This window comes from Caretta caretta, chromosome 5, assembly GCF_965140235.1.
Source record: "Caretta caretta isolate rCarCar2 chromosome 5, rCarCar1.hap1, whole genome shotgun sequence".
Taxonomy (NCBI): Eukaryota; Metazoa; Chordata; order Testudines; family Cheloniidae; genus Caretta; species Caretta caretta.
Genome location: NC_134210.1, coordinates 120940993 through 120968639, shown reverse-complemented (window position 1 = coordinate 120968639; position 27647 = coordinate 120940993). Strand labels below are relative to the sequence as shown.

The 27647-nt window shown below is 42.7% G+C and overlaps 1 protein-coding gene across 1 annotated transcript in view; it reads left to right on the top strand.

Moving 5' to 3' along the window:
- The window catches only part of MUSK (muscle associated receptor tyrosine kinase), a 93331-nt gene that overhangs the window by 5447 nt on the left and 60237 nt on the right, over window positions 1–27647 (top strand). The window contains exons 3-5 of the mRNA XM_048851104.2: window positions 8002–8153; window positions 14217–14344; window positions 14938–15079. Of these exons, the coding sequence (XP_048707061.1) occupies window positions 8002–8153; window positions 14217–14344; window positions 14938–15079 (422 nt within the window). The remainder of the gene's footprint in view (window positions 1–8001; window positions 8154–14216; window positions 14345–14937; window positions 15080–27647) is intronic.

Below are 27647 nucleotides of genomic sequence, written 5' to 3'. Positions count from 1 at the left end.
AAATTCTGATTTCGCACCAGCTCTACTAAAATGTAATACCGAGGAACACAGCAGGACGTAAAATTTGTAGGGCTGAATTGAAAACTATGGATGAAAAGCACCAGCAGAGTGCCAAGTATGTCCCTCTTTAGCATGTCCTTGATAGAACAGCAATGTCACAAGCTGTGATCCTGTAATAGGGAAATAAATGAGGTTACCTGTTGTGATTCCAGACAAATTACTGGATCAGATTTTTTGGCAGGAGAATCATAAGCGTTTTCCTATGAAAAAGACATTTGTGACAGCAGAAAGAAACGTTGCCTAGGTGCATTTTGGTGAAAATCTGTCGTGAGGGGAAAAATGAGCAGAAACAACATGTGCGGGAGTTCTGTACGTTAGAACACGGCACAGATGGGATGCATTAGCAGATGCTTTTTAAGATAGTCCCAGAGTGCTCGGAGCATAGTAGCTGAGTACACTATTCCACTTTGTGGTAACAGATGGGAGAAATAAAGTGCCTACGTATTCATAAATGCTTCATAGGGTTGTTATGTAGGTTCCTGGAGCTATATCTCCATTAAATATATTTACAGACAGACAGCTACCTGTGCCAATGCTTGTCAGATTTTGTGCACAAGTCAGTATGACATTTGTTGTGTATCCTTGTGCCACCATTTTGGGAGGAGTCAGGTTTTTTTTCAGGGGGAAACAAGTGTTTGAGCAGCATCAGCCAATGGGGGACCACTGGGATGGTTTCTGTCTCAAGGAGGGAGTCAGGATGTTTCTCTGAGGTCTGCTCAGAGCCTGTGACTATGCCCCTTTATGTGGTACAGCCTGTTCTCCTCAACTCACTGGTCCTGCTCTAAGAGCCTGTGTAGAGTCCTTTCTTCTCCTTTTGGGGCATCATGCAGTCACAACACTCCCACTGCACAAGCCATGTTGAGAAGGAAAGTGTCCTTGCATTCTCCCCCACTCTGCCCCCGAGTCTGGCCCAGAGAGAGATGCTTACTTAGGCATCGAGCTTGTGAAAATATTTTCACACGAAACTCCCACTGACTTCAGTGGGAAAACGAATCTGCACTAGACCCAATGCTGACTGGTAACTTTGTGGACTAGTGAGTGCTGGGGGTGGAGCACTCTAAGGGTCCTGGCCGCGTGTCAGGGTATTATTGTGTGTCAGGTTTTTGGGCGTGGCCCAAGATTCTACATTTTAAGAAAACAGTTTTGCTTCATTGGGGTGAGCTAGTTAAAGGGAGGGTAAGACTATGACTGGTTTTATTTGGGGATTATTATTTATTATTTAGTGCTCACAGAGCGCTTGGCACTGTACAGCACACAGAACGTGCCAAGAGTGCTAATCCACAGTGCCACGCACTGATGCTTAATACTGGTGGAAGAGATATCGGACAGGGAGTCAGGAAATCGGTTGTCTGTTCCCATCTCTGCCATGAGCGTCTTGCCTGAACTTGGGTGATCCTATTCTTAGTCATATTGGAGTTATTTTCAATGTGGTCATGTGGGTGTATATCAGAGCAGAATTTGATCCTTGTTATTCTTTAGGTCTCATTTCTGTATATGTTAGAACTAATTTCCCTATATGGCCCTACACATTTGAATTTGAAGGAGCAGTCATATGACTGAGTCTATTGCTGGCTATGCCACCACAGATTTCTTGTATAACTCTAAGAAAGCAATTAACTCTGTTCCTCAGTTTAGCCATTTACAGAACAGGGATGACATTTCTCTGATGAAAGGGAGTGTTGCAAGACTTCATTCATTTGTGTTTTCAAAGTACTTTGTGAACCTTGCATAGAAAATGTTCTGTAATAGCAAAGTAGTATTATTCCTGCCTTGTGAACATAGTAATAGATTAAAACAAGGTTTCTTTGTATTGTACACTGTCACACATCATTCACTACCTACCAAAGCATCATCTAAAGAAGAATGATGTGCTGTGCTTTGGAAACTGTTCATTTCAGGGTGGTAGGGAATATTACTGTTGTTGCTATGGTTACATTTTGCAGACAATCTCTTGCAAAGGTTAAAAAATAGTCCATCCACTTTTAACCTTGGATCAGGCAAATTCCTTTACATTCTCTGTTTCACATTCTTGATCCTCCCTTGATTCTCTTTCAGCGATGGGAAATTTCATTTTGTTTAAAAATAATCTGTATATAAATAAAGTGAGACCTGTTTTAATTGTGTAATTTGTACATTACTCAGGGTCTGCTTGAGGATGACTTCTGAGAAATACTCACGAGACTCCAGACAGGTCATTACTGCAGGCAGATTTGACTGTTTGTGTGACCATTTTAGAATATTAAAAAAAAGTCCTATCAATCTGTTTAAAACTGCATATGTATATCCACACAAGATTTTAGAATTCATGCTTCAGTGACTGCAGGAGAACTGTCCTATTTAGCCCAAATCTCAATCCTGCAAGAATTGTACTAAAGCCCCCAAACTGTGCCAAGCATCTTGCAGAACAAGGGCCTAAATCCGCATGAATAGAATCTTCAGATCAAACAACCTATCTTCTAGTTCCTTCTCCATCAATAAAACTAACATTGAAGGGAGAAACAGCCTGTGGGATGCCATTTATACATCAGGACTGGGGTCACATCATCCCCAACCCCCAATCCTTACAGGTCCACACACCTTCTCTGAGAGTATACAGAACAGTAGACACTAAGTGGCACACTATCTCCTTCTCCAATAACTCAAATCACCTTCCCAAAAGGTGTATCACTTTGATACTAAATTAGACAGAGCATGCCTGTTTTACACAACTGCCAAAAAATCCTCTAAAAGCCTATTTTGTGCGACCAAGCACATCAGTTGCTTTGTTCTTCTCCTGGTGTTTCTGCAGCAGAAACAAAATAGCTTTCTCCAGAGCAGTCCTGACATTCAGGGTCGGTGCTGGTGGATACAAAGTTTTGGCATGAAGACAGGGCATTATATAAACTGAAACTATTTCAACTAACTACACTCCAAACTCAGGGAGGGAGAAATATTTGCTAAATGGAAAAGAACCAAATCAATGGATTTGTAAAAAAATAAAATGTCACAGACGCTAATTGTTACACACAATACATATTAATTATTTTATTTTTGAAAGCTTCTTCCCTTGCCAAGGCTCAAGGACACTGGACAGACAGATAACTTCAAAACAAAACAATATGTAAACAATTGAATGCAATGGGAACAGTGCCAGAATAAGGACTGATGAGATTAGATTGCATGCAGCTCCTTATGTATTCCTTGTTTTCTAGGGTCACCGAATATTGACATATATAGTAGAGTTTTCTACCTTTAGTTAGCTGCTGGCCAACTAACTCAAGGTAGCTAATACATTCGTAAAGCACAGTGTAAAGCCACACATGTTTGCTTTAGGACCTGCAGTATAAACTTCAACTATGCAGACATTACTTGGGGTAGCATTTCCAACAGAAAACTCGATAGACTAGGGTCATAGGTTAGAATCCGGAACAACAGGAATCGACTGCTTTGCACCCTGTGTGGTTGTTTATACCTGGGTGAGTGTAGAATGCTCCCATTCTGATTTTGTAGTATTTTCCCACTCCCCTTGCACATGTGTAAATGATGATACAAGGTGCCAGCCAGCGGAGAGCTATGCCTCGTGCTTCTATAGCACTTTCACTCCAAGAATCAGGATGGGCTTTACAAACAGCACCGAATTCAGTCTCACAACAATCCCGTGAGGTAAGGAAGGGTCATTATTTCCTTTCTATGCTTAAGGAAAGTGAAGCACTGAGCAGGTAAGGTTACGTTTTTGAAAGACATTGCCTTAATTATTGGAGGCCCACTCTGCAACAAATGGGGCCTGATTATCAGAGGTACTGTTGAGAACCCAGTGGCGTTGTGGCTACTCAGTACCTCTGAAAATCATGTCCTTGAAAATTAGGGCCTAACGCCCACATCCTCAAAGGTATCTAGGTCATTTCAATTGATTTCAAATGGGAGTTAGGTGCCTAAATATCTCTGAGGATTTAAGCCTACGTGACTTGCGTAAAGTCACATAGGAAGTCAGTAACAGGCATACAGATCCAGATCTCCTGACTCTTATTCCTGTGCTTTAGCCATAAAACCGTCCTTCCTGAGCACTATTTAGGGTTTGTATCTTTCACCCTACTTTGTAAACTCCTATATTTTCCTAGGGAGAACTAGGAAAGGCAACTAACCAGCATCCTGAAACTATTTATTGGCAGTTATGACATGTCAGTGTGTGCTAGATGGGTTTATTTAAATTGTGGTTACACAGAACAGCTGAGCATAAAAACTTTCCATTTGCTCACCTCCTGCTTTATTGTCCAACCAAAGCAGTAGTGTGGAAGCTTTCCTGGTACTCAGACAGCCAAGATAGTTTTATAATGCTGCCAGGGCAGTTCTGGTAACATGTCTAATTCTCAGTAAACCCACTGAAGTGTAGCCACTCACGACATGTATCTGGCCAGCATACAGATCACACTGCAAAGCTTAGTTTGATTAAATTGCTATCCTTGAAAAATACTGCTTTAGTCTCATAACATCTTCTGCTATGGCTGGCACAGTCTCCAAAACATATACACTAAATCACACACCTATTCTACAATGCAGAAATCTGTATTGACTGCATCAGACTCTGTTATTTTTCTGCTTTGTACTTTACTGTCCCATACAGGGGCAGCTTGTGCCCACTGATTTTAAGCCCTCGCGATAAGGGTTTGATTTCTTGCTCAACACAGCTCTCTGGCTGTACTGCATCATGTGAACTAATGGCACTGTGTGAGTGATTAATAAAAATAAGTACAAAAATCTGTGATGTACCATTATTCTGTGACAGCCATAAGGGATGCAGTAAAAAGGGAAAATTATCAAAAATAAATTATTCATATATTATGTATTCATATAATTATATTGTATTATATATTACATTTAGTGCTGATTAATCACAACTCACGATTAACTAAAAAAATTAACTGCGATTAAAAAAACTAATCACAATTAATCGCACTGTTAAACAATAGAATACCAACTGAAATTTATTAAATATTTTTGGATATTTTTCTACATTTTCAATTATATTGTATTCTGTGTTGTAATAGAAATCAAAGTATACGGTGCTCACTTTATATTTTTTTTTATTACAAATATTTGCACTGTGAAATGATAAACAAAAGAAATTGTATTTTTCAATTCATCTAAGTACTGTAGTGCAATCTCTCTATCATGAAAGTGTAACTTACAAATGTAGATTTTTTTTGTCACATAACTGCACTCAAAAACAAAACAATGTAAAACTTTAGAGTCTCAGTCCCACTTCTTGTTCAGCCAATTGCTAAGACAAATAAGTTTGTTTACATTTAGGGGAGATACTGCTGACTGCTTCTTATTTACAATGTCACCTGACAGTGAGAACAGGACTTTGCATGACACTTTTGTAGCCGGCGTTACAAGGTATTTATGTGCCAGATATGCAAAACATTCATTTGTCTCTTCATGCTTCGGCCACCATTCCAGAGGACATGCTTCCATGCTGATGATGCTCGGTAAAAAAATAATGTATTAACGAAATTTGTGACTGAACTCTTTGGGGAAGAACTGTATGTCTCCTGTTCTGTTTCACCTGCATTCTGCCATATATTTCATGTTATACCAGTCTCAGATGATGACCCAGTACATGTTCATTTTAAGATCACTTTCACAGCAGATTTGACAAAATGCAAAGAAGGTATCACTGTGAGATTTCTATAGATAGCTACAGCACTCGAACCAAGGTTTAAGAATCTGAAGTGCCTTCCAAAATGTGAGAGGGATGAGGTGTGGAGAATGCTTTCAGAAGTCTTAAAAGAACAGAAACTACAGAACCCGAACCAAAGAAAATCAACCTTCTGCTGGTGGCACCTGACTCAGATGATGAAAATAAACATGCGTTGGTCCGCTCTGCTTTGGATCGTTATCAAGCAGAACCCGTCATCAGCATGGATGCATATATTCTGGAATGGTGGTTGAAGCATGAAGGGACATATGAATCTTTAGTGCATCTGGCACGTAAATATCTTGCGATGCCAGCTACAACAGTGCCATGTGAACACCTGTTATCACTTTAAGGTGACATTGTAAACAAGATGTGGGCAGCATTATCTCCTGCAAATTGTAACCAGACTTGTTTGTCTGAGCAATTGGCTGAAGTAGGACTGAGTGGACTTGTAGGTTCTAGTTTTATATTGTTTTATTTTGAACGCAGTTTTTTTTGTACATAATTCTACATTTGTAAGTTCAACTTTCATTATAAATAGATTGCACTACAGTACTTGTATTAGGTTAATTGAAATATACATTTCTTTTGTTTTTTACAGTGCAAATATTTGTAATAAAAATAAATATAAAGTGAGCACAGTACACCTTGTATTCTGTTGTAATTGAAATCAATATATTTGAAAATGTAGAAAAACTCCAAAAATAGTTAAATAAATGGTATTATATTATTAACAGTAAGATTAATTGTGCAATTAATCACAATTAATTTTTGATAGCTTGACAGCCCTAGTTATAATTAATTATATATGCAGTGACAACCATCCCAATTGTGTCTCCTGTATGCTACTGGTAATTTTCTTTTATATTTTGCTCTCATTTAGATTCTGATCCTGAGCCTATTGAAATAAATGGCAAAGCTTACACTGATATCAATAAGATCAGGCTCTTACAGAGCTACAAACTGAGGATCCAATCTTGATCCCTTTGAAATCTATAGTAAAACTCCCATTGCCTTCAGTGGGGTCCAAAGTTCACTCCTGGGCTTCATTCACTTCAACAGAGTTAGTCTGGATTTACACAGATGCAACTGAGAGCAGAGATAGCTCCTTATGCTTAAAGGTGGGTTTAGAGGTATCTAACTTCACTTTTGGAAAGCTGAGCCTATAAAATCTTAAATGGTGAATTTAGACTTATGATGCAAAATGTTTTAAACATTAAACGAAAACAGGGCAAATGAGGCTTTGGGGGTTTAAGCCTGCTTGGCAGAAGAACCCCTCTTTCAGTGACATTTGACAGAAGCAAAGGGCTGTTTTCAGGAACGCAGTTGTAAAAGGTCACAGAAAGATGTAAAACTCATAAACTTATGGCTATAGGATATTTGATGCAATCCGGAGAAATCTTGCACCATTAAAATGACTGCAAAGTTTGTTATATTTTGCAGTTTTGCAAGGAAAACCACAAAACAGCCCCTTCCTCTCCCCTAGGAATTTTGTATTGCTACACAATAGTTAGTCTAGCAGACCACTTCTCCTTCCAAAACATGGAAATCTTCACAGCCTTGTGGTGGCCTTAGGAATTTCCTTTCCTTCGCTAAGACCAATGGGCCAGATCCAGTTGTCATTTAAGTTATAACCACATTCAGATCTTGTAGTCCTTATTAGAGATGGATGGCAAATTTTTATTCTCATGAAAAATTACCAAAAATTTTTTTTTCTGGTTTAAAACAAAATAAAAACTGTTTTGGATGCCAGAAACTTAAAATTGCTTGGCTTTTTCTTACTCAAAACCTGAACAATTTTGACAAAACAAACATCTTTTCACAAAAATTTCCATTTAGTTGAAAAGACACTGTTTGTCCAAAAGCTGTGATGAAATATTTTCAACCAGGTATAGCTCTTATACAGACAAATCCTCATCAAAGTCAAATGCCCCTCAGCTACACTCAAACTATGACTTAGTTTGGTGAAGACTACTGGAGATTCAAGTGGATGCAAGGTTCTGTGCTTGTCTATCCACTTCAGGATAATAGTCCTAGATACTCAACACCTATATTTCACAGTGACTGATATTATAGAAATACCACAGATTAGATAAAAGAGTGTTCAGAACTGCTACTAAATTGGTATCATTACATTTAGAAGTTTCACCATTTTAGGAACCACGAGACAAAGCTAAACTTGAAGTGGGTTTGATGACTCGGAATGAGTTCAGATTTATACTGTACATCTTCTGCTCTTACCAGCGTGTCACTGTATCCTGCAGGCTGTTTGATACACGATACAGCATACGAGAAAATGGGCAGCTTCTGACCATTCTCAGCGTAGAGGACAGCGATGACGGAGTATATTGCTGCTCAGCTGACAATGGAGTTGGAATGCCTGCAAGAAGCTGTGGGGCTTTACAGGTGAAAATGAGTAAGTGGGAGGAGCCCTTTCCACACAATTAAACTGAGTAGATGATAAAAGCTGATCTCTCCTTTTGAATTAATCTAGCAGACACTTAGGACTCCATTCTGCTGCTATTTGTGTAAGAGGACTGTTGCCCCCTTACTAACATTCAGTGGGGGTGTTTTGGTTGGCTAGCTCCCAGTACTAAAAGGGGAAGGGTCGATGGGGAATCAGGACCCTGAGACTGATAGTCCCCAGGAACAATGGGGAGAGGCCAGTGCTCCAGGTCAGCCTGAATGACAGGGTGGGCAGGCTAATCAGAGAGTCAGGAGGCCCCGTCCTCCGTGTGAGCTGGAATTGCCTGGGTCAGACAAAGTGGGGCCGAGCTAAGGAGAAAGCAGGGGCCCAAGCTAAGCTGGGGAGCAGAGCTGGGCCAGATCCAGAGGGACCAGAAAAGCAGCCCAGAGAGAGCAGACCCTGTGCTGGGAGCAGAGCTGCAGCCCCAAAGCCAGAGGCACAGCCCCGAGAGAGCAGACTTGTCCTGGGAGCAGAGCTGCAGCAACCAGAGCCAGAGGGGCCAGAAAAGCAGCCCAGGAAGCAGGTCAGTGCTGGGAGCAGAGTCACAGAAGCAGCCTGCAGAGCAGACCTGTCCTGGGAGCAGGGCTGCAGCAACCAGAGGCAGAGGGGCCAGAGAAGCAGCCCAGGGAGCTGGAGGCAGAGCAGCAGCAGCTGTGCAGAGACCGAGTGGTGGAGCTGGGGCTGGAGCAGTCCGGAGCTGGATGCGATGAGCAGCTGGGGAGAGCGAGGGGGACCCTGGGCAGTGGGCCCAGCACAGGGAGACGCCTCAGCTAAGAGGCTCTGCAGGCCAGGCTTGGATCGTAACCCCGACAGGGCGGGGGCAACACTGGGAAGAAGGGGCCTACCACTTAGAGCCTGAGAGCGTGTGGTCACCACCAGAGCAAGTGTCCAACCCACAGCATCCCTGCAGCACAGCTAGGGCCTGAGAAGAAGGCCTGGGACTTACAAGGAACAGACTGTGAACTGCCCTGACGTTCCAGGGACACTGTTTGTGATGTTCCCTGCCACGGAGCGGGTTGATATGTTTCCCTTAACCTTTCCCATTTTTCCTTATTCTTTTTAAAACTAATTGTTGATTAAATAACTTGCATTTGCTTTAAATTGTATGTAATGATCAGTGGGTCAGAGAAGTGCCCAGTGCAGAGAGAGTACCCCGGAGTGGGGACACCCTAGCCCCTGTCCTAGGTGACCACAGCAGGGTTGGGGGTCGAGCCCCCCCAGGAATCCTGGGCCCAGCCTTGTTGGGGTTACGAGGACTCTGCCAGACAGGAGAGTGGAAGGGGAGCCCTCAAGGGCAGGGAGGCCACTGGGTAAAGGAAGTGGGAGTGAGGACTCAGATCCTTTCGCTAGCCCACTTCACCGGGGTAGTACAGAAGCCAGGAAAGTTCCCCACAGTAGTGGGACTATTCCCCCGCTTACATTTGGAGAAGAAAAAAAAGAAGCTTTCTTTGCACAATACGGACAATTTACAGTTTCACATGATGCACTTTCGATTTTTGCATATCTGTATGCACACCTCTGGCTTTGCATGGGGTTTCTACATCTAGCAAATGTAGTCAGTGTTTCTTGCATACAAGTGACCATGTTTGGGTCTTTGCTTATGCATATGTGTTGACCATGTTCTTTGTTCTGACCATCCAATCCCTAATGAGTTCCCCAGCTATTTCTTGACAGACAATAATGGAAACCCTTACAGTACCTGGACGGAAAATGAGAGAGAGAAAAAATTAGCTGCTCAAGCTTCAGGCACCAAATGAAATTTCTATGGTATGTTCCTGTGACTCTCAAAACCGTAAAGTAGGGTAGGTTTATCTTTTCTGACTGACAACCATGGAAGACTGTTATAATGCTTTACAGATCAAAAAGGCTATTCCTCCTTGGCTGACATTGTCACTGTGGAGCTCATCTAGGAAATTGCTGAGGACTCGTCTTAAGATCCACCCCCAATGGACGGAATGATGCCCCTACCACTGTAGCGCATCTCCGCAGCACAACAGCAATGTGATGAGCGTCCTCCCACCCACTACGGAGGGGGACAGGAGTGCCCTATTCCGCACTGAATGGCGTAACCCACCATTCCGCAGCCCCCACGGTGGCAGGTTAGGTTTATTTTAAAACTGACTTCAAAGAAATCCAAACAGCTGCCCCCGTTTCAGCAACCTTTGTGTGAATCAGAAGGCTGGACCTTGTTTATCATTTCCCGTCATACTGGCGTGTGAATTCACATTTAGCTACATCCCACTGACAAAAAATCTGAAGCAGCTTATTACCTGAAATATATTGTACTCATGGAAAGACTGTGCCTAGTTCTAGTCTGAAGGGACAATAGCAGATTAAAAAATAGTCATGGACCGAATCTTTAGCTAGTGTAAAGGGGAAGTAGAGAGGGACTGAGAGGAAGAGTCTATTTGAGAGTTGGGGGTGGGAAACCGGCAGCGTACAGGAGAAAAGAGATTGGAAGGAAGAGACTGTATGCATGAGGCAATGTGGGATCGTAGAGTCTTTCCACAGTTAGTCATCTCCACCACCAGGAACTACTCCAGTCCCCAAGTTAGATGAATTTTGTGACTTTTCTAAGCAGAATGCAGCCAAACAGTACCAAACAAGCTATGGAGGCCTTGAAATATGTATAGAATATTGCCCAAAGGAGTTTCAGTCAAAGCCACTATCTTTTATTTTTGAAAAAAATATGTTGATTAGATGCAAACCAGGCACCTAGAGATGAAAACCCAACTGGTTAATCACCTCGTAGGAAACCTACCCACTGCTATTAAAAATAATCACATAAATGTGAGAATGAGACCCAGACATGACAACCTCTGGAGAAGCCTCAGGAGAGACTACACAGCATACAGCCATATTCTTCAATTTCCTGTTCTTGCTTTATCTATAGGATCATACACACTCTCACACCTAATAGGCGAAGAGTCCATCCACTAAGAGTCTGCTACCGGATACTTTAGAAGAGGAAGGCATAAAACCTTCATAATAAACCTAACTGTGCATTGCTGTGAAAATGTCTCCCTGACCCCATCTGGAGATCAGTTTGTGCCCTGAAGTACAAGGATTGCTAGCTTTTGCAACAGACAGTGTGTCTAACTATTGTAACTATGATGCTATTCTTATTCCTGCAGGGCCGCATTTTGGCTCTTGCGGTGAGAAGCACGCTCTGGGAGGACTGGGAGGGAGTGATGCCAAAGTGGCAGTCCCCTAAAGCATTTTGCCCAAGCGCAGCTGTACACAGAGAGGGAGAACTGGGAAGGAGCCCACTGAGCAGTGGTACTTACGGTGAAAGGCACAGCATGCATTCTCCCTGTCGCTGCCTCTGTGTGCCATCGGGCCTCAGAGCCCTTTAAGATGACGAGCCTTTACTAGCCAAACAGTCCAGCGCTCAAGGGCACGCTGGGGATATAGTTTGGCTGCCTCCTATGTCAGCATGCTTGGAGGGAAGACAAAGTACTCCCTTCTTTGCTGTCCTCCACAAGTGCATCTACGCAGGGGCAGCCAGCCACACTTTGGTCCATAAGCACATCTTCCTTTCTGAAGTTACTACGTCTCATTTGTCTTATTATTTAATGTTAGCATGAGCTTTACTTATTGATGCCATTGGTATACCTGGTGCTGAATATCCTTCAGCCCTGAGTTCCACAAGATAATTATATGGCACTCCCAAGTATGTTCTGTTTGAGTACTATATGCTATTTGAGTACAGCATATCAGATAGCATGGCCCAGATCCTCACAGGGACTTAAACTCCAAAATTCCATTGAAATCAAGGGAAGTTAACTAAATAACCTTGAGGATCTGGCCCTGATTTATTCAGTATGGCCGATTCTCCCACACTTGTTCACCTTGAGTAGCACTATGCCCATGTTGCAATCAAAGTGGCTATTTGTGTAGTGACATACTACTCCACATGAGTATGAGGACCAGAATCTGCCTTTATGTGAAGGATTAAAAAACCCTTGGTAAAGCAATAAAGTAGCCCCTCTTAGCAATGTTGTGCATCAATCCTTCAAGTGCTGCTCCTTTAAACATAATCTTCCCTTGTATTTTAGTAACCAGATTTATTTCAGAGCAAAGTACAAATAAGCCCGCATCGTACTACGTGAGCACAGACTTTTTTATCCACAATCGCAAAAAGTCTTGAGCATTGCTCTATACATGTAGTTGTCCCTTCTTCATAGCTAGGGCCTGGTTCCTGCGAATACTTATACGCTTGAATAGCCCTGTTGAACTCAGTGGGAATAATCAGGTGCCTACAGTGATTTACATGTGTTTGCAAAATCAGAAGCTAGATTTGTAACTGCTATTACATATACGAGTATGAATGGGCATCTGTGAGTTAATGGGCCGGATCCTGAAGACTCTCTGCATGCAGACAACACATTAACATTAACAGGAGTTTTAGGCATGGGACGGTTGCAAAATTGGGCTCCAGGTTTGCTAACTATTGGTCTAATCCAGTGCCTACTGACATCAATGGGAGAGTTTTTGATGTCCATAGGCACTGGATTATAGCCATTATGAGAAAATAAATATATTTGAAACCATTTTATTACTTATTTAGAATTAAATAAAAATGCTCCCAGAGAACATGGAAGACAAAACTTCAAATGTTTTAGAAAAACTGACACTAAGATTTTTCTTCAAAACTTAAAGTTTCCAAGGTCACGTTTACCTTCCAGGAACACAAAACTAAATGTACCCAAGTTAATCTTTTAGTTGCTCTGGGTTTTATCAGGCCCGCCGACAGCAATTCTGGGCTCCAGCGCAGAACAGTCAGTGGGCCCCCACGCACGCACAAGCCACATCCACGCAGACGCAGTCAGCCTGACATTTGGGCGGTTCTGTGCCTTGCCGGCTGGTGCCCAGTGAGCTGCCGGCTGTACTGATGGGCATGCTCTTCTGGCATGGCCAAAGCTTCCACATGCCGGCCTGGTTGGGTTGCCAACTAATTGCGAAAACCCAAAGACCCTTGCCCTGCCCCCTGTCCCGCCCCTTCACTGAGGCCATGCCATCTGCTCACTCCATCTCCCCTCCCTCTCTTGCTCGCTCTTCCCCCACCCTCACTCACTTTCACCAGGCTGGGGCAAGGGGTTGGGGTGCGGGAGGGGGTTAGGGGGTTGGCGCTTACCTCAGGCGGCTCCCGAAAGTATCTGGCAGACCCCTCTGGCAACGTCTCCGGCCCATGGGAGTTGTGGAGTCAGCGCTCGGGGTGGGGGGGGGCAGCGCAACAGAGACCCCCTGCCCCGTCCAGGGGCTGTAGGGCTGTTCTGCTGCTTCTGGGAGCAGCGTGGAGTGAGGGCGGGCAGAAAGCCTGCCTTAGCTCCATTGCGTTGCCAGCGGTGACAGCTGGGGGCCCCAAGGCCCTTTTAAATTTCCTGGGCCCCTGGGCAGTTGCCCTCTTTGCCCCCTCATCGACAAGCCTGCTCAGATTATCCAAATGTTAATACTCCTGTCACACACCCTTCTTCTTGGGTTACAGATGGACCTGGTCTAAAACTCTGCATTTGGACACACTGAGGAAGTCTGAATCCAGACCCAAACTTTCACAGTAAATGCTCTCTTTACAGTGGACAAAGCAAAAACCCTGAAGACAAATATTCTTGAGCATCGGAGAGATTGTTATCTGGATCTCTGCCCAAGATCTGACGAATTCAGATCAGTGTCAAATTTCAATAATTTGAATAATTTATACTAGGGTATCTGATTTGGTGTCGTTTACCTGGATTTAACATTTTAGGGTGTAGATATAGTTTATAATTATTTCTTTCAGTGGAATTACATGCCTATCAAGAACTCTCTTGGTTCTTCTGTCATTTAGGCCCAGATCTTCCAAGACTTTAAGTACCTAAATACCTTTGAGGGCTGGGCCTTGGTGACAGCAATAAAGGCTATTTGTACAGAGATGCAGACAGGGGATTTTTGATGATAAAGAATAGTATTGAGTGTATCTGAACTGTGTCTCTTGTCCGCTGTTCAGATTTAATTTTGGCCTTTTTGTTTTAGAACCTAAAATAACTCGTCCTCCTGTAAATGTAAAAATAATAGAAGGCTTAAAGGCTGTTCTTCCTTGCACTACAATGGGGAATCCCAAACCTTCTGTCTCTTGGATCAAGGGAGAAACTGTTCTAAAGGTGAGTAGAGAATGAAATTAAAATATCACTTGCATGCTAAAAATATGATGACATAATCAGTCCAAGTATTTGTAAATTCTGCCAGAGAAGCATTTAAAGAGACACAGATGTCATGTTGAAAATGTCAAAACAAGATTTTTGTTTGGGGTAATTCTACCGGTATAGAATTTTTTTTTTTGGAATTTCTCTATCTCATTTTTCAATTAATAGTAGATCTGAACTAATATAACCCAAAAAGAGTTTTTGAGTCTAATTGTGAATAAAATGTACTCATCTGCTTTGCAGATATTCATTCACAAGCCTTTTGAAGTTATTATTCCCTTATTTGTAAAAAATTGGGTGAGTGAATGGCTTGAACAGTACGAACCGAACTTATTGGACTGGAGGCTCTAGCTATAAATTCCTTAATTCATAAGTCTTGTTCAAAGGTGAACATTTACTTCTAGCACTGTTAAAAGGTATTTTGGAATTCACTTAACAATTCCTGTAGGAAAGTCCATATTTGTAAATGAAAGTTTCTAATTGTTTGACGCAACACTTTAAAGTCTATTCATTTTTCTATTTCCCAACTCCCACCTTCCCATCTCTGGCAGGAAAATGCTCGGATTGCTGTTCTGGAATCAGGGAGTTTAAGGATCCATAATGTTCAAAGAGAAGATGAAGGACATTATCGCTGTGTAGCAAAGAACAGCCTGGGCACAGCCTATTCGAAACCTGTCACAATGGAGGTGGAAGGTGAGTGACCCTCATACCCAGACTATCAGCATTTAAAGATCTTTCAGTCATAACACGATCCAATTTCCAGTGAAATAAATGGGACCTACATTTTGTTATTCAAAAGCGTATGTTAAAGCGGGTGCAAAAGGCTAGAGAAGGGCAAGCAAAGAAAAACTCAGGTTGAGAGCATTGGCTCCGTGTCCAGGAGTGAAGGAAAAGCAAAGGAAACGCAAATCAGCAAGTATGTTTTCCTGTTGCTTGCTGATGGTGAAAGTGATGATTTATGAGGGCCAGCTCCTGCAGACCCTTTGACTTCAGTGGGAATTTTGGCTATGTAGAGACTACTGGATTTGCCTTACAGAGAAATAAGTAATTGATGTATCTCCCTTTTCTTTGTCTAGCCATTCCCATATATTGGTTTGTAAAGCCTCACTGCGATTCTACCCTATATCTTTCTAGCTTGGCCAGGGTGGGGAATGTTGGCGCTCCAGATTGATACTGAAAAGCAGGCTGCTGGAAAGTGCTCACTCAGGGCTGTCTTCAGTTGAAAATGTTGCAGCACTGCTTCTGAGCTTACTATGAAGGATTGCAGCATGATTATTATTACTGCCATTTCCATCCTTTTCTCCTGTTTTTTATTTGAATTGGTTGAGTCTTCAGGAATACAGAACAGTTCTCTTCAAGGAACAGTTCTTTGTACATTTTCCTCCTGCTCAATTGGACACCGATTGATGTTATTTGTTTTGGTGTTTAGTTACTCGTATACAGGGTGTTTTCCCTCTGGTATAAATTATCACCGATTTCAGTGTGCTGAAAGCAACAGACTGCAGTAGAGAGAGATTGAAAAAGCTAACAACATTCTGATTTCTTGGATACTATAACAAAAGTTACGTCAAGCAGTGCTTTATGGTAGTCAGTGGTGGAGGAAGGATTAATCCAATGGTTGAGCCAATTTGCATTTCCCATTCTGAATGGAACCCCCATGCTGCAAAGTGGCTGTCCATTTTTCCAGTAACTCTAGTTTTGGGGCTGCGTGGTTTTGATCGGTGCAGGCTATATCATGGTTTTCATCAGGGGAGGCTATATTTAGCCTTATGATGACATTTTCCCATATATAGGGTGCAATCCTACTCCCAAACTCCCACTGACCTCATTGGGAGCAGGATGTGGCCCATTGTAACGGAATTACAAGTTAACGTAGGTTTGTTGTTTGCTTAGCAAGCACATTTGCAATTAAGATTTCACCGGACAAGTTGTTTGTATATCAAAAGATCTTGCAGTACACTGAATCAGAGATAAGAGTGTTTTCTTATAACTAGAGATCCAGACTGCCGCAGGGTTCATATCTGGCGTTTTGGTCTGAAACGATGACAGACATGTGGCCACCCAACACATTTGGATCTTGGTCTAAATTTCTCCAGTGTTTGGGGCTGATTGGTTTGGGCCCATTGTAGAGATAAAGTCCATGAGGGCCTGTGAAGAATTGATTGATTCCAGGAACACAGTGCCATTCAGTGGAACTTCCCCTACAGGGCAGGACCAACCTGTTTTAAGTTTTAAAGCACCAGGACCGTAGGAGCCAGCTGCGGAGTCTAAATCTGTGTTGGGACTGCACCAAAATTTGGGGTGCTTGGATTATATTTTGTTTTGTGCCTGTTAATTCAACCAGTGGAGAATTAATCAGCAAAATCACATTGCAAAGAACTCTGCATGCATCCAATCTCTAAAACAAGAAAAAATAGTGGTTAATTAATTAATGAAAGCTCAGTGCTCGTGCACAAACTATTCCTTCATATTTCATTAATGTATGTTATACTAACAAAGTAATGCTGTTTATTACTCTTGCTTTGGTTCTTCTGACCAGGTACCTATATAATATACCTCATTTTAGGGTAGGGTTGCCAACTTTCTACTCGGACAAAACCGAACACCACGCCCCGCCCCTGCCCTGCCCCTCCTCTGTGGTCCTGCCCTGCCACTTCTCCAAGACCATGCCCACTCCACCCCCCCATCACTTTTTTCTCCCCACCCTCACTCACTCGCTCATTTTCACCGGTCTGGGGCAGGGGGTTGGGGTGTGTGTGGGGGTGAGGGGTCCTGCTGGTGTGGGGCTGAGGATGAGGGATTTAGGGTGCAGGAGGGGGCTCCAGGCTGGGACCGAGGGATTCGGAGGGCAGGAGGGGGAACAGGGCTGGGACAGGGGGCTGGAGTGCTGGAGGGAGTGCAGGCTCCAGCTGGGGGTGTGGGCTCTGGGGTGGAGCTGGGGATGAGGGGCTTGGGGTGCAGGAGGGTGCTCTGAGCTGGGACTGAGGGGTTCAAGATGCGGGAGGGGGATCAGGGCTGGGGGAGGGGTTTGGGGCACAGGGGGGTGTGAGGGCTCTGGCTGCGTGTGCAGGCTCTGGGATGGGGCTAGGGATGAGGGGTTTTGGATGCAGGAGGTGGCTCCAGGCTAGGGCCGAGGGGTTTGGAGGGCAGGAAAGGAAACAGGGCTGGGGCAGGAGGTTGGAGCACTGGAGGGGGTCATGTGTGCAGGCTCCAGGTGGCGCTTACCTCAAGCAATTCCCAGAAGCAGTGGCATGTCCCTACTCTGGTTCCTAGGTGGAGGCACGTTCCAGGTGGCTCTGTGCACTGACCTGTCCACAGGCGCAGCCCCTAAAGCTCCCATTGACCATGGTTCCCACCCAATGGGAGCTGCAGAGCTGGCGCTTGGGGCGGGGGCAGCGTGAGTAGCCCCATGCGTAGGAGCCGGAGGGGGGACATGCCGCTGCTTTGGGAGCCGCGTGGAGCCAAGGTAGGCAGGGAGCCTGCCTTAGTCCCACTGCGCTGCCAACCAGACTTTTACCAATCCAATCAGCACCGGCCGCCAGGGTCCCTTTTCGACTGGTCATTCTGGTAGAAAACCAGACACCTGGCAACCCTATTTCAGGCCTTAGTTTTGTTTTACTTTTCAGCTACCAAAATCTGAAAATAAAAATCCTGCAGTGCATAAGAATCTGTTTCTCATTCCAGTGTTTGGGTGTAACTCCAGCAAACATTAACAAGAGTTGCGTGTGCACAGACCACACCTCCTTAAGCATTCAGTAGACTGATTTATGGCCTGGCCCACACACTAGTTGTCACTATTTTTAGTATTTTCCCCAGATGTCACAATTTTAAAATAGCTTCAGGTGAATAATAATCTAAAATGGCATGGTGCAGGCAATCAGTCCTCAACTAGGTCATTTGAGTGAATTCATTACAGTCCATTGGAGCTTATGTAAGAAAACTAATGGAAATACTTTTTCTAGATTACCTTTCCTTAACAGAAATAAAATAGTTTTTCTTAGCTGATATCTTGATACAACCATTCACTGAAATTACTGGACTGTATATTATTCATTAATATTAAAATGTAGTTACCGAGTATGATTGGAATACTATCAACATTTAATCCCAGAACAAATGCACATTCCAAAAGTAATACAAATATGTTTAATACCATGCTAAATATAGATCATGCAGGTCCTGATTTTGAAAAGAGGCTCCTCTTGAGCTTCTAATTTTATGGGTTCAGTATTGGGCCTGGAATTAGTTTCAGGCACAGTTCGCAACATATAAATTTCTAACTGCTTGAGGGATTAATCTAATGCCCATTGAATTCAATGGGAATATTTATTGCTTAAAGCTAGGCACATCCTTAAGTACCCCGCTGAATCAGCACCAAGGAACATCAGGTTCTCAAAGCTGCAGAAAACTTTTAGTGCTGGATGGTTAAAGAATTAAATTAAAACTGAAAACACTATGTTCTTTGCACTTCCATGTTCGGGGGCATGAGCCGATGTGAATTTAGAGCCTGATTCTGCCCCCACTGGAATGAATGACAATGGATAGAGTTGGTCAAAAAATACAAAATATTTTTTGCAAGAAATGTAAAATAAAACTATTATTTCTAGAAATAACCTCTGGAAGTTTTTTCTGTTTCTTGACACAAACCAGAACCTAACCCTCCCCCCCCACCCAAAATGTTGGTTTCTAATTTTTTGTCAGCCTCCCTCCCCCAAAATAATGATTTTGCCACCCCTCGTCCCCCGCATTGTTAATTTTTTGGCCTATTTTCATCAAAAACATTTCAGCGAAAAAAGTCAGCCAGCTGTAGAGTAGGATAAGGGCCTAAATGAGGTAGAGTTTCTCTGGAACCCTTTCTCATTCTATCTGTGCCTTACTGCATAGCCTGTGCATCTTCAGTACAACCCACTTTTATTTTGCAGGTGAAATACCTCCCTCTTCAAGTCAATAGGAGTTTTTCCATTAATTTCATTGTGGCCAGCATTTCACCCATACTTTTTATAAAAATGACTAAAACACCCAGATCATTTGCACTGTGCTTGCAAGAACTCCCCACCCCAAAATCAAAGGCAAGTCAAACTAGTTTTCACCAGAACACATAAAGGTATTTTTCCTTTCTAAGGACTAGCTTGCTGTAAAATTTCAGCTTTCTTCCCCCGGACATTTCAGCACTAGACATATTCAAAAAATGTTTGAAGAAGATTCTTTTTATGAGATAAGAAGTCTGTTTTTTTAATTTATTCTTCTTATTTTCAAAACTGGCTGAACAGTTCTCACTCAAACTTTTGAAGAATAATCCACCTGCCTTCTGAATCCAAGTCCCCAAGGATCAAACTTTCCTAAAGTTACTGAACCACTAAATACAGAGCTTTAGAATGGAAATGCTTATGGAACCTTAACAATAGCTATTGCTACTGCTCCGACTACAGTATAAATATGTTTTGATAGATAATGAATGCATTGCTTTCGGTAGCAGAATAAACTAATGCATGTATAATACAAAATAACATGTTACATTTCTTGTACATAGCTTGAAAACCCTGATTTAGGCACTGATTATAATTTATTTCATTGGGCCAGATTCTGCAGTCATTTACACTAACATAAATCCAAACTAGTTACATCCAAACTAGTTAAATAAATGGAGATTTCCAGATTTACATTTATGCAACTGAAAGCAGAATTTGGCTCACTGACTTCAGATGAAATTAATTGTGCTGATTTTATTTGAAGAATTTCACAAAATTTGAAATTCATCCTAGTTTATAGAACTGGGTGAATAAGGGAAGAATGTTAACTGAATAATTTGTTTGAAAAATACCATGAAATTGGACAAATAAGTAATTCCACAAATGTTATTCTACTGGCTCTGATATTCCTGTGGATGTTGTATCATCAATATTCGTGTACAGCCATACATCTGGTTCATCATAACACAATTCAGTAGCTTTCATAATAGTTGGAGATTGACTAATGATAAGCAATGATGGAATTCCCATGGAACTGCATGGTACATCCACGAGAACACACAGGATTTGAATCGTGAATCATGCTAATACAATGAATGAGCACATTCAGATCCAAAGGCTCCAGCTGGAATACTCAGTACAGGCACGCAAATCAGTTCACTAAAGTAGGGCTTGCAGAATTCAACCTCCCCTTCTCCCCCGCCACCCAACTTGAAGGAAAACATCTAAATGCAGCAAAAGCTGTAGGGATGAGTTTGAACAAAGGAGATACAGGAATTGATCTTCTCCGGGGAGGGTGGGGGGGAAGGAACACAAGTGACAAACATTTGTTAGGAGAGTGTTGGAAGTGACAATGCTAAATAAACTGAAATAGTAAGTAGAAGGGCAGAAACTATTTTTACAATTTGAGCATGGCCAGTAGTAATAAAATCACGCTGCAAGGGGGCTGGAATGTGATGGTGTCTCTCTTTAGAGACGTCATGGCACACTGGAGCTTATTTTTATGGTTTCATTCCAGGGATAGTAGAGATGGTCCCAAAGGAGAATCTCAGTTTCAAACAGCCCAGAACATTGAGGGGCTCTACATGCATACGCAGGCATTGCGTCCTTGCGTGCATGGCTTTCTCATTTATATCAGTGCAGATTGAGAGCAGGGCATGGCCCTCGGTTGTGTCAAGAACGCAATCCTTAACCCTTTTCTGATAATTGGATAAACGTGGCGCTTGCATAGGCCAAAAAAATTGTTAAAAAATGCAATATTCACCTGCCTCTTCCTTTATTTGTTGTGCAGTCCTGGATGTGACAAATGCAACAGAAGTATTTGCAGACTGTGTGTGCTATATTCTCAGTGACTGCACTGTTAATATTTGCAGTGATACTTTTCCAGGCATCAGTCCTAAATTGCTGATTCAGCTAATAGGGTGGGTCCAGAAATCAATGGGGATCCACCAAGCATAAATGTAGCCCTTTCTATGAAAAGCATGCATTGAAGTTGGCCAGCAAAAATATTTTTATGAAAAATAAATCCCTCTAAAGACTTTCCACCTCATGTTCTGGTTATCTTATCAAACGTGATGCTGATAGTTGGTATTCATAGAATACATGACATCTGCTGTAAATAATAGTCGATGTGGCAACACCAAAGTGGAGCAGTACAGTTACTTTGGTGGATTCAGGCCAGGGCCAGCTTATCACATCATCTGGGCCACATATTGTGACAGAATCTCCTGCTCCTAAATCATTGCCATCTTCTGCTTTCAGTAGACCACAGGATCTGCTGCCACTCAGAGCCATGCTCCCTGCTCTGTCTGATCTCTGTATGTCTCAGAGACTTTTTATCATTGGTTCTCAGCCCAAAAGACCCAGGGACAGACTGTGGCCTCTGATGAGATTGTTTTGCTTTGCCCTGATGTAACAAAGAAACCTTAAAGCTGCCAATACAGCGCAGCACAGAAGATCTCCGGCGGTACAGAGTGGCATGGTCAGCCTGTGTGTGTCAGAGTATGCTACATTTCAACAATTCCCAGCTGATCTAATGGTCCCAGAAATTGCAGCAAGCCAGAATACATTTGGGTAGCCCAAAGGCTACTTTAATTTACACCAGAAACCAAACTAGTTCCATCTGCCCTGAGTATCAGGGGGCACTGTGGTGATGAATATACCTCCTTTCCTTCCCTCACCCCAGGTCCCATGCCGCGTGGACCAAAGAATCAGGATCACAGGGTTGTAGGGGCTATTGGACCTTTTTTTTCTTTCCCAGGCCATGGATGGAGAGGAAGGACTCCCTTGGTCCCACACAATGTAGGGAGAGGTAGACAGAAAGAGTAACAGGAACTTTCTTTTTATTTTTGCAAGGACGTTTTAGGTCAGGCTATTTGAGTTGATCCAGGCCTCATTTGGGTTTAATCCATTCCTGTCTGTAAAGCCATTTTAGTCCTATATTTTTGGAATTAATGGTGCACTCACATGTTCAAGTAAATTCAACAAATTAAAAAAAAACCCTTGGTCATTTTAATCTTTAAAAATGATGAGTCATCCATAGAGCTGCAGGATTTGAACCTTTTGCATTACAGAAGTAAACCTAGTATGACAGATATAGCCACTTAGCTAGTGCATCTGCTAATTACACATTCAGAACAGCCGTCCTTGCATTTGGTATGGCTGTTGTTACATTTTTTGAGTATCATTTTCTGTACAGATTCAAAATCCTCTAGGGAAAAATAAGTATCTCTTTAGACACACAGAGAAGGTATAAAGAGAAGATGGTTCAAGTATTCTGCCCTTGTGCTGTATATCTCGCACTCTAAAAAAAATTTCCCAACATGAAAAAAACAAAAGCCTAAGGACTCAATACAGTGTTGAAGTAACTGTTTACAGAAGTATCTGTCTAAATCTATCTAATCTATCTATCTGTTGTATTTTTATATTGGGCCAATTTATTTTTACAGTATATGCTGAGCACTGCCTGTGAAGAGAGTATTGAAAACAAATTAATGTGTAAAATGCCTGAACGACATACCCGTGCTTAACCCAAACTGCCTCCCATATCTTCTCGGGTGCCAAAAGCCCTACCTGTCTCCCACCCATCTGCCAAACCTCTAGCGTTCCCCCTTCACATACGATGCAGCTGTGTGGCTTCAGTACAACACACTGAATATTAAAAATATAGGCAAAGGTCATGTAAATGGAATTTAATATCACATGAAATAGCACAAGGAACACTGTGCCGATTCTGTTATTCCATTTGTATTTAACTCAATAAAAGCCTCCATTTTTTTCACTTATCAGACAGAATCTCCCGTCTATGGGACCACAGTGCTGCAGAATCCAGGGGCCTTGCCACAGAATTATTTCAAGGTTGCCATAGAGCCTGGGGAGCTGTGGTTATAGGTGTAGAACCATTGTTCATACGGTGGCATGACATGGAGGGCTTGCCTGTGTTAATCAGGGCTTGTCTACGCTTATAAAATGCTGCATCTGGGTCGATGGAAGAATTCTCCCATCGACCTCACGCTGTCTACACCAGGGGTTAGGTTGGTTCAATGGAGTTACTATGGGGTGTGGATTTTTCACACCCCTGAGCAACGTAGTTATATTGACCTAATTTCCTAGTGCAGACCAGGCCTCAGTGATCAGCAGAACTCACTAGGCTCAAAGGTGTGTTTCAGCTGGAACAAGCACTGAAAGGTCCAGGGGCCAGACTGAAAACCCAGTGGAGACTTCAGTAGGACTTTGTGTCTAGCACAATGGGGTCCTGGGTTCATAGGTGCTACGACAATACAAATAATTAATACTATTAATAGGTATCAGGCTGTAGCTGTGTACCTAAATTTCTTTGATCTCTAAGGATTGGGCTGAAAATCTCATGAGAACAGGCTATTTCCGGTCAGGCTGAAAATGTTTCATTTTGAAGGATGGGCAAAGTTCAGGTTCACTCAGACATGATCCAAGCAGATTCATTCATTCCTAATTCAAAGTGGTCCTAATCCACTTCTTGTTCTGCTGCTATTTGATATGATAAAAGGCAAACCAATCAAGACACCGGGAGGAGCAGTATGCCTCACATCCTGATACTTGGAAGATACTTTTTTTTTAAAATTCCATCCCTTGTAGACAGAAGCCCTTTGGTGCTTGCAGTTTATTGCTTATTTATAGCTACTAAAATAGTGCCCTGCCACAGCCCACAGAAATGTTCCCCCACAATCCACTTGTGAGACCTGCATTGCCCTTAAAAATAGGACGGGCTTGCTCTGTGAATCATTCCTTCAGGGAGGACGATCAGCAAGAAGCTGAAATGGAGATTAAAAAAAAAATGATGCTGTTTCTACACCTGCAGAGAATTTCTCCCCTTCCCCCTTCATTAACCAAGGCGCTAAGGGGGCTGAGAACTTGCAGATACAACAGACAGTTACTTTTCAATTTGACAGACAGGTTGAGGACACATGTTGTAACAATGTTCATTTGCTTCCACTACTTCCTGGTCTCAGAAAAGCCAGTCTTGTGTATTTTACAAATTTGCGTTATAGATAAGTTGGCTGACACAAGAAATTACTGTCAAAAATAAGTGTGAAAAAGATGCACATTGGAAGTGCAGATAATTGTGTGTCTACAATATGGTTGCTGGAGCAGAATGCACAGCAGGGTTTTCAGATGGGAGTGGTTCAGAGGGCCACATGCAAGTCTGTATTTGGGGCATAGAGTGCAGCCCGTGACACTCTTCCTTCACCCAATTTCTGCGTGATCACGGCACTCTGTTCTCTTCAGTGCCACACAGCCGTGGGGACCATAGTGACTAGGAAGAGGAATTTTCTACTGAGGTGGGATGGATGGGGCTTCTATCGGGGGTTCTCATTCAGGCTTCTTAGCCTAGCTATCTTTCTTTCTTTACATATTTATATGGCCCCTATCTGAGCACCTCACATTCTTTAATGTGTTTATCCTCACAACATCCATGGGAGGCAGGGAACTGCTATTATCCCCATTTTACAGATGGGGAAATGAGGCACAGAGAGGCTAAGTGACCTGTCCAAGGTCACACAGGAAGCCAGTGGCATAGCAAGGATGTGAACATAGGTCTCCTACATCCCGGGTCATCCTTTTCTGGCTGCTTAGAAGCTTTGTCCAGATAATGTTGTCTGGGCCAAAAGGTACATTCTCCACCCAGGGCTCCTAACCCCTGCTGGCTTGAGAAACAAAACTGTGACTCAAGCATCATCATAATGAATGACCAATAGTCACCAGTCATTAAAAGGTCACAACTGAAATAAATTTCAGTTGAGAAAGCTGTCCATCCCTAGAGCACAGCTACTCCCTAGGCAAGCCCTATGTATGAAGTATGAACATGGCAATAAAAAGGATAGGAGCATCCCTTCACTCCTGGACCCACTCCAGGCCCTCCCTCAGTGTTGTACGACAGTGATATTTATTTAAATAGGAAACAAACAAGTAACAGGATGAGCCAGGTATGGCATGTTCAGCTACACACATGGTGTACTTCTTATAAACATAGCTGGTACATGCCACAGCCATTAACTGGAGAAACCGTCACAGCTGTAGCCCAAGGCACTTTCTAAAGGATAATGACTAGCTTAGAAGGGTCCAGCTGCTGCCCTGGACCTTATTTCAGGCCATTAACACCAGTCATTTTTGAATCCCACACAAACTGCAGTGGGCCAAGCTAAGAATTGCTTTTATAGTTTCTTCAGTGAAATACTAAACTTACAGGGTTATACACTGGCTTTGAATGTGCACATATGGCTCCCACTAAAGCCAAGACAGGGCTGCACGTTCACTTCCAAAGCCAGACTATGGATCTTAATGTGTTTCTCACGTTGCTGTTATTTCTTCAGAGTGCCACTGGGACTGCGCTTGAATGATATTTGTGCTGATCTGGGCCTTTACAGCTCATTTAGTACTCAAGCAGTGAATTAATAGCATACCATCAAATAGCACCAACTACAAGCATATGTTCATTTCTTTGTGCCTTTTATTTTCCCGTAGTCTGCAAAGTGCTTCCAGCCAGGAAAAAAGGCAGTGTTCAGGAATTATCCACTTATCAAAGGGGAGATGGTGGCAAGAGGAAGAACTAATTTTTAATCAGGACAGATAAAGTTGACGGGAATGTATTGTGCTAAATAAACTGATTGTGTCAACACAAATACCACCTGTATCTTGCACAAGTTCACTTTTTTTCTGTTGCCGAAAAGAAAAAGAACTGCCTGTGTTCCAAAGGGACATTCAGTAAGAGATCAGACCCCAAAAGTAATGCAAGTAATGCAAGAAGTGCTTTCTCACAAACTAATGATCTTATTTTACTTTCTTTATCCTCTTTGTTTGGTCAAATGCACTGGAGATGATAGAAAAGACTTAAAGTGCTGGAAAACATTTTTTATCTTTGGAGGAGGGTTATAAAGGCACAATTCACCTTCTCTTATGGCATTTGATTATTTATTTATTTATTTGTATTGCAGCAGTGGCTATAGGCACTGCCCCATTGTACTAGAAATTGTATGTCTCAGTTTCAGGGTAATTGCACCTGTATTTCCCCTCTGTGGTCCCTGAAGGGCATCCACTTATGGTTTCTGGCTCCTCAGCCATCACCTCTCTTGTATGGTGACCCACGTCTTTCTCCCTCCTGACAGGTTTTAAGGCTGCCTAACACTGTGATATCCCCAGCAAGCCAGTCAGACCGAAGGCCAACATTGTGCTTTGCTTTCTCTCTGAGGGCTCTAACCAGTGTATTGCAGCAGTTAAAAGTTACCACACAGCTCGTTCTTAGCAAGCACATTGATTCTTAAGGTAAAACATATTAAGAACAATAAAAGAGCCTACACGCGTGCTACCTACCTCATCTCCAACTGAGGGGTCTGGTAGGCGTCACTCTTTCCAATTCCACAACTGGGTTTGCCCACTTGATTACATGTTCATGTCAGTTTTTGGATCAGGAACCAGAACCCTGACTGGACAGTTCAGCCGTTTCTTGATACAGTTTGGGCCTTTTATCTCCAGTCTCCAGGACCAGATAATCAATCGCCAGTTGATGGCTCTCTCCTCAGGCCCTAGATACAAAATAGGCTGTGCTTTTATATAATCAGAGTTGTGTAATTTGGATCAACTGTTCCTCAGGGATTCCCCCCGCTTAACACTTATTGTCCCAAAACTTCATGCCTCTCTGGCACATTTCAATAGTCTTCTGAACTCCTTACGCTTCCCAGAATTCACATCTGTCACACTCCACAAACACATAGTAAGAAGCAATCTATGCTCTAAAGACCTCACAATGTAAATAGACAAGATTCATAGAGTTTAAGGCCAGAAGGAACCATTAAGATCAAGTCTGACATCCTGTATGACACAGATCAGAGAACCTTACCCAATAATTTCTGCATCAAATCCATAAATTATTTTTGAGCAAGGGAATATTTTTAAAAAAAGACAACCAAGACAGAGAAAGGATAGGAGAAAGTATGATCATCTCCAGTGTACATATGAACATAAGAACATAAGAATTGCCATACTGGGTCAGACCAAAGGTCCATCCAGCCCAGTATCCTGTCTACCGACAGTGACCAATGCCAGGTGCCGCAGAGGGAGTGAACCTAACAGGTAATGATCAAGTGATATCTCTCCTGCCATTCATCTCCACCCTCTGACAATCAGAGGCTAGGGACACCGTTCCTTCCCCATCCTGGCTAATAGCCATTAATGGACTTAACCTCCATGAATTTATCCAGTTCCCTCTTAAACCCTGTTATAGTCCTAGCCTTCACAACCTCCTCAGGCAAGGAGTTCCA